General features: G+C 35.8%; 1 protein-coding gene across 1 annotated transcript in view; it reads right to left on the bottom strand.

Moving 5' to 3' along the window:
• KCNT2 (potassium sodium-activated channel subfamily T member 2) overlaps window positions 1-14,530 on the bottom strand; it is a 370,279-nt gene that overhangs the window by 98,698 nt on the left and 257,051 nt on the right. Inside the window, 3 exon segments of the mRNA XM_043568827.1 lie at window positions 749-962; window positions 8,641-8,870; window positions 11,220-11,369. Of these exon segments, the coding sequence (XP_043424762.1) occupies window positions 749-962; window positions 8,641-8,870; window positions 11,220-11,369 (594 nt within the window).

Here is a 14,530-nt window from a genome sequence, read left to right as displayed (position 1 = left end):
TGCAATTATACTCACTTTATAGATATAGGCACTGTGATTCAGATTGTTTAATCAAAGTCATTTGTACATAACCAGTATAAGGTGGAACTGCCATGAGAAACAAATTCTTTCAGACTCCATAGTCAAGACTGTTGACCACTGTGCTTTCCTCAAGAAATAGCAATATAATATGTGATGAAGACAAGTAAACAAACCCTACTGAAGGCTAAAATGTGACTAATAGCATGTACATTGGCCCTATGTGTTACGGAAGCACAGTAAAGAGCACAAGTACTTCCTTTATCCATGCATTCAAAATATTATTGACGTATATCATATGCAAAAGACTGCTGAAATGCTGAGATTTGGAAGGGAAGCTTAATGGAAGAAAGCTCCATTACATGTCATTTAATAACTGAACTTCAATATCGACATGGAAGGTTATAAAGTTTAGAGAGTACAATATAATTAACAAAAATATACAATCATGAAAATGCATCTTATAGCATGAAAATAACGATTTATGTATTTTCTTCTTTAAGGATAAAAGATAATTGAGAGAACATGGAGCCTGGAAATATATGTTGAAGCCAGAAATTTGAGGTCTTAAAATATTTTCTATTTTTATATAACAGAGATATTGGCTAGTAGGAAGGATGTTTTGGTAGAAGTATGTAGAATTGATTCTAAGATGTCCAAAAGGTAAGGACATTAATGTCTCATAGCACAAATCCCAGTAAATCTTACAATTTAGACTATCTAAACATACTCTAAGTTTGAAGAAATTTCTTCATCTGGTGTAGTTTCATCTTCTGATTGATCACTTAGAAGATCACATGTTTGAATAGATGATGTATCTGCAACCTCTAAAACGGGGGCAATGCTAGGTCTTCGGATTTCTTTGCTTCCCTCTGTAGGAAGAGACAGGGTGGGGCCGCTTGTTGATCTACAGCTTGTGTCTTGCAAGTCTATAGCCACCGTACCTGCAACAATGAAACATAAAAATCCATCAAAACATTTGCCATTTGTATGAGAATCAACCATTTAATGATAAAAATACAACCATTATAACCAGGGAACATATTATTGTTTATCCTTTAATCTCAAAGTTATTTCTTTCTCACGTGGGCATTTCTTACCTACGTGGATTAAAAAAAAATTGTGTACTTGTGCAGAAGTGTATTTGCTGAGTCTAGCTCTATTGCACAAAACATAAGACTTGTGAAATCCTGAAATATTTAGGAATTTAAAGTGAAAAAAATACCTTGTTTCAATTTACATTTATTTAAAATTAATAAAAAGAATTTTTATCCTTTGCAATATTGTGTATTTCTCATTATATCTTTCCCCTCATTTTGTTATTATTCTCTTGTTGATTCGTAATCACTTTTTTATATTGGAACCATTAATATTTTATATTTATTCAACAAATATTTATTGAGTAATCACCGCATGGCAGCACCTAACCTAGGCACTTTGGATATGCAGGGAGTGAGACAATGTTTCCACATATAACCATTTATCTTTAAAATAACCAAGTAGACAAATAAATGGGGGGAAAAACTCTTTTAGATAATGATAAATACCATGCAGAACATAAAACAAATGATGTGAAAAAGAACAGTGGGGTTGGGAGCAGGAGGATGTATGAACTTTTCACCAGGTGGTAAGGAAGGTTACTCTGAAGTCATGACTTTTGGTTTTTGACGGGAAAGACAACAGTGACAATAGTGAGTGCAAGTTCAGGAGCTGTGGAAATACCCTGAGACAGCAGGAACAGCAAACCCAGATAGCTTAAGGCTTTTGAATACTTGAGGTACTCAACAGTAAACAGAAGAAACGAATTCCTTTGGGACTTTTTGTATTGGAATTTTGAAATTAATTTAAACACCAATTTGTGGAAAGTTGATGTCTCTACCCTTCGGAAGAAAATAATACAATCTACCTGATAGATGCCATCACGTTTCACTACCACTCACTTCATGTGTGCACTCAGTGATACCTCGTCATCTTTCTAAAAGCCCTTAGACCTCACTTTGTCCCATCTGAATCATCTATTAAAACACTCTCCACTTCTCTCAAACCTGACCTTGCCGCCTCCTTTACTATCTCAGCAGGCATTTTTAAAGGGGAAATAAAACTAATGGATTTTAGCATCTCTTTCCTGTACCATGGAAAGAGAGGTCAGCGACTGATTTCTAAAACCTCTGAGGCAACTACAAGTCTTCACAGAAAGACAGATGAACAGAATGTTTTTGAGGGTGAGGGTTGGTAGCACAAGTCTAGTAAGAATATTTGAGAATTCCTCAAAATTCAAATAAATTCTGGGGGTCAAGTTTCAGAGACTGGTACCTCTTCATATACACATACTCAGATTAAAGGGACGGGAAGCCTACTGTGTCTATAGTCAGTGGGGAAGCCTTTGTGTGAGGGGCACAGATGAACATATTTAGAACTGCTGTTTCTGAGAAAGAGATGTGGCTACCAGCACTCAGCGATTCCAATATCAGAGCGAAGGTAAAGGTGGTTGCCATCAGAAACTATACACTCACCCAAAATTTTAGCATCATAAATAAGGACTAATCTATAACTCATTCTCTTTGGGGGAGGGGTGAATGGGGATCCTAGAGAAAATGAGATTAAATTTTCTATTAAGTCTGGAATTGATTAAAAATTAAATTTTATATATTTGACTTACAAAAATAAAAAAAGCAATACATGATTTATATCCTAAGATTTTGAGTTAAAATTCATATGTATAGGGGCAGCTGGGTGGCTCAGTCGGTTAAGCGTCTGACTTAGGCTCAGGTCATGATCTTGGGGTCTGTGAGTTTGAACCCCACATCGGGCTCTGTGCTGACAGCTCAGAGCTTGGAGCCTGCTTTGGATCGTGTCTCCTTCTCTCTCTGCACGCTCCCCTGCTTGCACTCTGTCTCTCCCTCTCTCTCTCAAAAATAAACAAACATTAAAACATTAAAAAAAATCATATGTATATTATTTATCCTCTGCAGATAACCACAGTGCCATATTCAGGGAGGAAACAGAACTTAATGTAGAAAAAACCCTTCAATTCCCTGACTTTAAACAAACATGAAAGTTTCAACTTTTATTCCTTTATTTCTGCTTAGAAGCAAACAAACATACCTCCATTTACATAAAGCTCATCCCTACTCTTCTTGGGGGAATTAAATCCCCTCCTGCTTCCTAAGGAATCATGATCTTTTAACTCCATTCTCCAAATATATTTGACTCCACATAACCCCCAACTACCGCTTTATCATTTTCTTGCCCAACATAGGGAAATTTGGTCACTTCCTGATTATTCTGCCAACACGGACACCTGGCACCAAACTGGGCCTGAGGGATACGATCCTGAGAAAGAATCTAGCAGGGAAGACGCAATTTAGAAAGTAGTTTCAATTACAGAAACAAGCTGTTCTTGGAACATTTCCTTTCCTTAACAAACCTGGCTCTTCCCTAACATTTTCCCGTCACCCCTTTAAAACGGTGGGTTGGAGGTAGATAAATACCCTCAGTGCTGTCACTGTCTCTTTTAGACCATTTTCCTTTTATCCTTTAGAAAATACCAGCTTTGTATCCCATACCTTCAAGATTCTACCACCGCTATCTTTCATGGCTCTGTTTGGTAACTAATACTATGCCATTCTACTTATTTCTTAAAGATTCTAGTCCGTTTCTCCAATACTATTGCATTCATAACAAAGAACCAAAGAAATTGGTTGGCTTAAGAAACAGAAATTTATTGCCTCATAGTTTTGGAGGGTAGACACCCAAAATCCAGGTGTTAGAAGGACTGGTTTTTTTCTGAGGGCTGTGAGGGAATGATCTGTTCCAGATCATTCTTGGCTCACTTCTTGGCTAGTAGATGGCCATCTTCTCCCTATGTCTCCTCCCACTGTCTTCCTTTGATGTGTCTCTGTGTCCTAATTTCCCCTTCTTATAAAGACACCAGTCACAGTGGATTTGGGCCCACCCTAATGATCTCATTTTACCTTGATCACCTCTGTAAAGACCTTAGCTCCAAAAGATCACATTCTGAGTTACGGGGGGCGGGGGGGAGGGGGTGGCGGTTAGGATTTCAACATATGAATTTTGGTGGACACAATCCAATGCATAACACTTTTCTTGCCTCATTCAGTGTGTTAAAAATGCAGGTAAATAAACCTTCCCACATCCAAAATCTCACTTCCTTGAATTTACTAAAGAAACCACTTTTCACCTTATCTTAGCCCCTCACTTCCACATTCACTCTTTAGATTTTATTATAACCAATTACAACAGTGCTCCCTTTACTCATTTCCTGCATTCACCCTCTGACCACCACTATTTCCTATCTTTTTAGGTCACTTTTATTTGTGTCTCAACTTCAGCTACGGTTTCACTCCACTGGAACTTCAACTGTATTTATGATACCAAATTTGAATTGTCTCCCTTACTCCTTTCATGTTCTGTCTTCTCTTCTTACCCACCTTAGGCTCCATATTTAAGCAGTATGATTATTTGCTAGCAAACACTCTTGGCTCCCTTGTCACATTTTTGCTCCCCTACTCTCCTGGCAAAAGCAAATCCTGTTTAAATTCAACTCTCTAACTAACCGATACCTGCATCAATGCAAATGAATATGCTTGGGTAGTTTAGTTCCTGCATTAGTCCGTCCAGTACAATGTCTGTCCTCATTCTCAGCAAGTTCTTTATGCATGTAGATAGATTTATATTTCATTACACATGAAGATGATCCTTCCAATACTCTAAACTTAGTTCCTTGTCCCTTCATCCACTAATGGCCTTTTCTTCCACCATTCTTTAACGATTCACTCTCACAGTCATACCCTAAATCTGACAGTTACTGTTTAGTACATGTAAACTCTATTTCTGGCATCTCATTCTCTGATATGTACCTTTGCCTCTTCTCCTTCCACCTCTACCCTTTTTAATTCCCAGTGGAATTATAATCTTTGAATCCACTACCTTTTCAGTTTCCTTCAACCAAAGATGGCTTTTCATTTCCTTAGCTAAATTAAGTTCCACAGTCTATCGTTATGTTCATTCTCTTAAATATATTCCCGATTGCCTTGCCCTCCTCACTTCCTTGTATATCCACCATGACTACAAAGTCATTTCTTTGCATCCCTTTGCAGCAAAACTTTTTGAGAGACACTGGACCTAGCATATCTAATTTGTCTTCTACCATCATGAACCCCTCCGATCTGCCGTTTTCCGCTACCACTCCAATGAAAGAGCAACGGTCACCATTTTGTTACATTCAATTGCCAGTTCTCAATTCGGATGTTATTTGAACTATTGGTGGCAGTAGACATGGCTGATCACTCCAGTATCTTGACACACTTGATTCATTTGGATTCTAAGACCACACACTCACCAGGCTTTCCTACTACCTTGCCAATGGCTCCTTCTTGGTCTCTTTTGCTGGTTTCTTTTCATCTCCCTGATATTTAATGTTGATATCCTGCAGGATTTACTCTTTGTTTTTATCCCTTTCCTGTCCATACTTATTTCATCAATGATCTTGTTCAGTCTCATGGCTTTAAATATAATACATAAGCTCACAAACCCCAAATTTACCTTTTCAGTATACAACTCTTTCCTAAACTCTAGACTTCTATGTCTAACTTCCTATGTGACATCTTTTTCTCAATGTCAAACAAACATTTGAAGTTCAGTGTGACCCAAACTGAACTTTTTACCTGCCCCACCCCCCCCCCCACAACCCCAGCCAAACCTGCACTCCCCCAAGCCTTCTCTATCTCAATAGACAGCCATTCCCTTTTTCCAGTTGCTTAAACCAAAAACCTTGGAGTTCTTCACAATTCTCTTTTCTCAGTTTATTTACAATCATTAGCAAACCCTGATTATTCTATCTTCAAAGTTTACCCAGAATTTTCTCCTTCTTACCATTTCCACTTGAAAATACTCTGATCCTTTGGCCAAACCAAGAATCTCAATAGCAGACAAAGTGATTGTATTAAAACATAGGTTAGCATAGATGAGGTCATGCCATTGCTCTGCTTATAACTTTCAATGAATTCTCCTTCACTCAGAGTAGAAACAATAATCTTTAATTTGACTTTAAAAGCCCCAACACAATTTGTCTTATTTTACGTCTTCTACCTCATCTCCTATACCCCACTATCCCTCACTGTGTTTGAGTCACAAGAACCTTTTTACTATTCCCAGACCGCCCAGTTAGGCTCCCAGTGGGGACTTGATCTTCCTCCAGATATGCACAGAGCTAATTCCCTCATTTTCTTCAAGTATTTTCTCAAATGTTACCTTTTCAATAAGGCCCAATAACCACCTCATTTAAAAATCCAGTCTCTCCAGAATTCATAGAACTTTTTTAACTAGTTCTGTTTCCCTCTTTCTTTTTTCTTATTACTCATCACTTTCTAACACACTAAATAATTTCTTTATTTTTTATGTGCTATTTATTGCTAGTCTTCTCTGTGATTGAATGTAAGCTCTGGGAGCTAGGCATCTTTGTCTATTTGTTTACTAATTTATCATAAATACTTTTAAGAGTTTCCAGCACATACTAGGTACTCAATAAGTAATTGTGAATAATGGAAAGATAATGAGTAGGACTACTGTAGAAGAAAGATAATATGCTATGTCAATGACAAACAGGGTTACCTAATACAGTCCAAGTAGAGCCATGGAATATGTCTCAGAAAGACTGATATTGAGACTGAGATACAAAGGATTAGAAGTTGTTACCAGGGCAAAGTTGGAGGCTGGGGAGTAGATCCTGCCAAAAGAAACTTCATGTGTGAAGGTCTACTGGTCAGAAACCATTAGTGAAGATTGAAAGGAATTTAGTATGATTGGGACTTAGGAGTGCAATTAAAGGGATGATAAAATACAGGACTAGAAAATTAAGATGGAATCATTAAAAAATTTATAAGTAAAGTGACTGTGCAATTTATCTTCTTGAGAATCAAGAATTCAATAATTACACCCGGGACAATGTATATAAACTGGAACTGTCCTGGGGAAACTGGGATTGACTCATGAGAATAAGAGATTTTGGTCATCCAAATTATAAGCCATGTGATATTATAAAATTTAGATTTCTTTTTCCCATTGACCAATAAGAAGCAATTCAAATGATTTATGTGGGACAATGACACTATCAAAATTATGTAAAAATTATTACTCTGGTTTCAAGGTGTAGAAGAATGCAAGACAGCACCAAGGCAAGGAGAGAAGGTTGTGGGGACTGACCCTGCAGTTGAGGGGAAAGATGATGGAGACTGAGACCATGACCATACAGACAATGCACAAAGAGAGAAGGGAATGACTCTCAGGGTTACTCAATGATCAGATTTAACAGAATTGGGTGAATTCTGAGATATGAGAAGAGAGAAAGAGTGAAAAGTCAGAATTGTGACTTTATAAATTATAATGTGTCATCTGTCCTTTAGCCAAAAAATAGAGGAGAAAGATGGTTTTGCATGATGGCAGAAAGATTGGTTCAATTTGAATATGCTGTGCTAGTTTTTCCTGTGAGGCATCCAGACAGAAATAACCAGTACACCGCTGAATATGTTGTTGTGAAGAGAAATTTAAGTTAATGATTTACATGAGAGAATCATCAATTTTTGGCAGGCAAATCAATCTATAGGAACAGATGGGACTATTTAGGGAAAATGAATGTACACGATACAGAGAAAAAGCACTAGAGTGTTTCAGGAAGAACATGGTCAAAACTGTCCCATGCTGTGAAGATGCTCAATGAATTTAGTGACAAACAGAAGAGTGGTGACTTTGTCAGAGTAGGGACATAAGGACTGCAGACTTCAGACTGAACTGGGTAGAGCATGAAGGGACAACAAGCCAGCAACTGAAGACAACTCTTTCAAGGAATTTACCTATGAAGATGTCATTCCAAGAGGTTCAGGGGTGTGTGTGTGTGTGTGTGTGTGTGTGTGTGTGTGTGTTTATGAAGAGAGAGACACACAGAGACAGAGACAGAGAAAAAAACAAAGGAAGGAGAAATGAGCCAATGATTTTGAAAAAAATAAAGTTAGGTAATGAGGATGAATCAAAACACAGGTGAGGTTCCAGAAGAGGTAAAAGAGATGGGCCCACTATATAAGTGATGACATTCCTATTAAAATGTTAAATGTTAAAAGGAAGGACACATATCCTTGTGACAAAAACTGAATGTTTGTGGGCTTATAGGTAGTTTGGTGGCAAATTTTAAAGGAAATTCTTATTTTTCTGGATCTATTTCCTTTTTTTTTTTTTACTTCTAGGTTATAAAACCTAACTTCAATCCTGAGATGGAGGATGGAAGAAGAGTTTTGAGAAAAATGGTGAATATCTGAAATAGCCTCTGTTGATAACTGGATACAGAACTTACAAAAGAAATACACAAGTGTTGGGTGTTCGTATTATAATAAAAAATATGAAAAATTGTTGGCAATTTTGAATTAGCTACATTTCTTACCAGTTTAACAGCTTAGAAACTTTGTTCTGTATATGCAGCTACACCAAATTTATAATATACACAAGTAGTTTCTAAATTTGATGTTGAAATTTTAACAAACATTGGAGTATATTTATTATGCTTTTTTAAAGAAAGAAACTAATGATATTTTCAAATTTATTTATACTTACCCATGCTGGCAATTATGCTATGTACAGGTAATCGAGAAGGTCCATGATAAAATGACCTTGATACATTGCTTTTTTTCTGCTGGTCTTGGTTTTTAAATGCTGAATTCTCTTCTTTGGTAATATTAATATAAAAACATATATCTGTAGCATTCATAATACATCGAGGACCTGGATTCAGCAAAATGTTTTTATTATCCTCCCTCCGAACACCAATCAAGCAGACGCCAAACCTTAATTTAAAATAAATAAATAAAAGTTTAAGAATTGTGATTCAGCAAGCTCTTAGTTTTTGTTTGTTTTTAAGTTTTCATATTAGCAAACTGTTATAAGGCAGAGGAAGATTAAAACCCAAATCAAAGCCTTTTACTTATTTTTGAGACAGAAAGAGACAGAGCATGAACTAGGGAGAAGCAGAAGAGAGAGGGAGACACAGAATCTGAAGCAGGCTCCCGGCTCTGAGCTGTCAGCACAGAACCTGACATGGAGCTCGAACCCACAAACTGTGAGATCATGACCTAAGTTGAAGTCGGACGCTTAATTAACTGAGCCACCCAAGCGCTCCAGCAAATCAAAGCCTTTTAAAGCGTTTTGAAAAGATCCTAAAAGTTCAAGACTCAAGATTCTCAAGACTTTCCTATTTTCACAGGAAAAGAAACTATGTCCTTAGTGTGTTGTGAAATCAATTTAGTTGATTATAACATATATATATATATATATATATGTATGTATATGTTCACCTAAATAAAGCAGAAGAGAATAAAAGATAATAGAAAACATCAGCATATTATACTGATGTATACGTATATCATTAGGAAGGGTAAGAATTTTTTTTATAAAGTGTGTGTGTATTGGGTCTTTCCTTAAATATGTATTTTCATTTGATCAAAAAACATAAAACAATATTACCTAGTCAAAAAAAATTGAAAGCCATTGGCCTAAAGGAGAGGAAGAAACTTACCAACGTCACATGACGAAGAATCAGGGTCCCTAAATTTCTTTTAGTTCTGTGTCTACCATATTTGGTTTACTCTGAATTTTAGGAATAAAAAATTTAATAGTCTGAATAGGTGCACAGCTTAATTAGTAGAAATATCAAGCACTAAATTGAACAGATATTAATAATTGCTTTTATACTTTTTCAGGTTATGCTCCAAACAGAAAATGTCCTGAATGTTTTTATTTCAATATGTCTTATAGTGTTACAAATAAATCTACTGAATACAAATTATTTATAAACTAAATATTTTTTAAACATCAAAAGTATATTTAGTATGTATGGATAGAATCACATGGAGAATTTAAGTGTAATACATAAAATATTACATTAGTAGAATATACTAGATATAAATAAACCTTAAACATGTTTTATCAATATATTTATAATACTGATAATATATTACTTTCATTATAAACATACATTTTTATTTCTTCAGTAAATAATTTTTCTCAAAAAGGAAAAAAAATTATGTTTCATGTTTGAATTAGAAGATACTATTGATTACTTTTTAACTTATTTCTCTGGCCAAAGAAAGCTTTTTTAAATGTCTAGTTTTTATAAATGTTATTATGACTTTGTTTACATTTTTTAAATGTTTATTTTTGAGAGAGAAAGAGGGCACGTGCAAGCTGGGGAGGGGCAGAGTCAGACATAGAAGATCCCAAGCAGGCTCTGTGCTGACAGCAGGGAGCTGATGTGGGGCTTGAAGTCAAGAACTAAGAGATCTAGACCTGAGCTGAAGTCATACATTCAACTGAGCCACCCAGGTGACCCCTTTGTTTACATGTTTAAACAACACTTTATAATTAGATCTTCAAATAAGATTCATTTCATTTATTTGTAAATTCCTAATGGATTAAAATATTTTAATAGTTTTTTAATGTTTATTTATTTGAGAGAGAGAGAGAGAGAGAGAGAGAGAGAGAGAGAGACAAACAGAGTGTGAGCGGGGGAGGGGCAAAGAGAGGGAGACACAGAATCCCAAGCAGGCTCCAGGCTCTGAGCTGTCAGCACAGAGCCCGACAAGGGGTCCCAAACTCAAGAACCACGAGATCATGACCTGAGCTGAAGTCAGACACTTAACCAACTGAGCCATCCAGGCACCCCATTAATAGATTAAAATATGTTAAAGACAATTTAAAAATCACTAAAGTCGAGGCACCTAGGTGGCTCAGTCAGTTAAGCATCTGACTCTTGGTTTTGGCTGGGGTCATGATCTCAAGGTTTCATAGGTTCAGGCCCCATGTCAGGCTCTGCACTGGCAGCATGGAGACTGCTTGGGTTTCTTTCCCTCTCTCTCTCTCTGCCCCTAGCCTACTTGTACTGTGTCTGTCTCTCTCAAAATCAACTTTAAAAAGAAGTTACTAAAGTCAATATTCCTACTAAGTTATACTTTATACCTAATAATATTAACTTGTAGAGATCATACAGAAGCTCAGAGTTCAAATGTCTCAGTAATTACATTAAAAATTCCATAATACTTGGAATTCATGAGCACCAATATGGGCTGTATTTTAGAAAACTGTGTTTATAAGGTATGATTGATTTATATTTTAAGTCCACTCTGGAAGCAGAAACATACTTTTTGTGCGCATGAAAAGAGGCATATGTGAAACTCTTCCCTTCGTATTCAGCAAAAAATGTACTTTCTTCCAAAACAATGTGGTATACTTCATTGCCAGAGCATCTACCATACATCTTCTGCCACTGTTCTGGTGACTGCTGGCCTTCTCTGCAACAAAAGCACACACACATACACGCACACCAAGAGAAAAACACAGTGAATGAAGTTAAAAAAACAAAAAAAACAGTTGCCATACATAATTTGGAGTTTTCTCCCAGGAAGAATTAGTAAACACAGTGCAAAGAAGTATATGTATGATGCTCTAAATGATGATATTTACAAACACAAAGAATTACTACAAAAATTTTGAAACTAACACAATATATAATAAGCTTGAAAGATGGCACAATCCTAGAAGTAGTTTTTCATACTCCAGTTAATGAAAACATTTATCCTGACCATGAACCAATGAGATATAGCATTTATAGCATTTCATTTTAATTTCTGTTTATGTCTATCCTGTCATGCAAATCCTACATATTACACTTGTTTTATAGTCTAAGTAACATGGCGCCTACTTCATCTCATTTATGATACCTATTTGGTCCCTGTAGGTAACTGATTTTGCTTTGTATTTATAATTATGTATTCATACATGTCAAGTTATCAAGTTGATTTCACAGAAAACATACTCTTAATTTCTGTCCATATCATAGCAATGGCTTCCTTCCAATTATGTAGCAGTTAAGAAAAGATACCTCTTCAAGATAAAAGGGTCTTCAATCACCAGAAGTATTTTTTAAAAGAATATAAGTTTATCACAGAAAGTACAGTTTCTATTTTCTGGAATGCTCTCCTCAGTGGCCTTGAAAATATATAAAAAAAGTCAACCTATGAAAAATTATTTTTTCCTATTTTTTATAATATATTTCATTTACTTTTTCTGAGTAAAGCTTATGGACTCTATAAACACAAAAAATGCATATTCTAGGAGAAAAGTGATAAATGTATAAATATCAAAATATTTCAGTAGATTGTCTATAGATTTTGAATGGATAAAAGCAGATAACAAATCATATTTGTCATATTCAGGGTTTTAAAAACATTTTAAACTCTTGAGTTTTGTCTAAAGGATTATTAGAGATAATACATTTATTAACATTTAGAAGAGTAACTAAGTTTTAAAAAATCATATATTTTCCAGGTATGCTTAATTGTGCTTAAGAGTCAAGAGCCTAGACCTTGGAGTCTGATTGCCTGATCTGAATCCTAATTTTAAGATCTTGTGTGAGTTACTTAACTTCTCAGTGACTCTCTGCCTCTTCTGTGAAAAAACAGTATCAGCCTCACTGGGTTAGATAAAATGAGGTAATATAAATAAATCACTTAGCAGATGTTGGGATCATAGTAATCACTCAGAAAATGTTAGCTTCCATTATTATTTTGCTGTTATACTTTTCTCATTGCTAGATTCTGGAGACAGCTTTAAGCAGCCCAGGCAACCTATTGAACACTAATGCTTTTAAAACCTTTACTCTTTCTTCTGTAATAATTTTAATATGTTTTTGGAAGTAGAAAAATAAAGTAAAAACACTTTTGACTACAGCCTGTATATGGCTACATCTAACTATTATTTTCTAGGAATAACTGTTCCTGGTAGAGAAAACGTTCCTTTTGGCAAACAAAAATAAAATCATCTTTGTTATGTACCACAGTGCTACTTGGCAAGATGATACTTGGCAAAGACAGAATCCACTTAAATGGGCTGGAAATGTAAGAGAAGATGCCGGTAATTCATCATGGTTTATTTGAGATCCAAAAGGTAGCATGGACTCAAATAATTGTCACACAAGGGTACTAAAAGCTATTCAAAAGAATCATACATCTAAGTCCAGGGGCTGAAATGGGAAAACGATATTGTAGCTTGAAAAGGAGAGGGTTATACAAGGACATTTCAGATGGATTTCCTTAAATCATTTGCTTCTTCTCATGCTATTTTATGCTTTCATGCCAGGAGACATCTTTATGATTTCTTCAAATATATTCCTAATAGGTAACCAAGAATCTCTAGGTTCAGCTAGTAGTAAATATATATAAATGTTCCCCCTTTAGCTCATGTGAATTTTTTGAGAAATGTAAGAAATTAATAATGCCATTTAATATGATTGGGTAAGTTCAGTTCTCACTTATTAATTCCTACATGAAATATTTATCAAGCACCTAGGTTGTGTCAGGGAAAGTTCTAGATTCACAAGTTATGGCAGTTAAGAAAGCAAAAATGCCTTCTTGTTTGAAGCCTCTAGTGAAGGAAGATTGACAGTAAACAAAAGAAGCAAACTGTGTTATGTTGGAAGTGATTAGTGTAGGGAGAAAAATCAGAGAGGGAATAATTTTGAGCAGTGAATTGAAAAGTAAAAGGTAGGGTTGAGGAAGGCATTGCTGGGAGGTTGACATGTGAGTAAAAATCTTTAAGAGAGTGGGAGAGGCAACCATAGGAATGATCAGGAAAATATTGTTTCAGGCAGAAGTACCAACAAGTACTTTCCTGAAGCAGAGAACAAAGAACAAAGAGGCCACTTTGGCTGGAGTTAGGGGAGGAGAAAAAATGAGGCCAGAGAGATAACTGGGAAGGGAGAGGGGTCATATAGAGGTTTACAAAATTTTACAATGACTTGGACTTGCCACTGGAGGATTTCAAAGATGGGTGCAAAAGATTCTGACTTTAATTTTTTGTCTTCTTTTATTGTTTATGTTAGTTAGCTACCATGCAGTGCAATATGGGTTTTAGAAGTAGAATTCAGTGATTCATCATTCACATACAACACCCAGTGCTCATCACAAGTGCTCTTCCTAATACCCAACACCCATCTACCCATCCTACTAGACATGTCCCTGAAAGCAAGGGAAACAAAGGCAAACATGAACTATTGGGACTTTATCAAGATCAAAAGCTTCTGTGTGGTGAAGGAAGTAATCGACAAAACTATAAGGCAACCTACAGAATGGGAGAAGATTCTGACTTAAATTTTACAAAAATCCCCACAGGTCAGGACGCTGAGAAGAGACTAAAGAAGGGGAAATGACCAATGAGGAGGTTAATATAATGATCCAGCTAGATGACGATGGTTTGGACCAGATTAGACTCTGGGTGTGTTCTGAAGGTAGACCAGAAAGGATTTGCTAATGGAAGAGAAAAAATATATAAAAATCTCAACCACCCATGTCTATCAGAAATATGGATAAACAAATAAATAAATAGAATCCATAAAGATAAGAGTGAAAATGCAGGTACTACTGATTACAAAATCTCATGGAGAAATCTCAAATAT

The sequence above is a fragment of the Prionailurus bengalensis genome, chromosome E4 (assembly GCF_016509475.1).
Source record: "Prionailurus bengalensis isolate Pbe53 chromosome E4, Fcat_Pben_1.1_paternal_pri, whole genome shotgun sequence".
Taxonomy (NCBI): Eukaryota; Metazoa; Chordata; class Mammalia; order Carnivora; family Felidae; genus Prionailurus; species Prionailurus bengalensis.
This window is presented reverse-complemented; position numbering and strand designations above follow the sequence as displayed.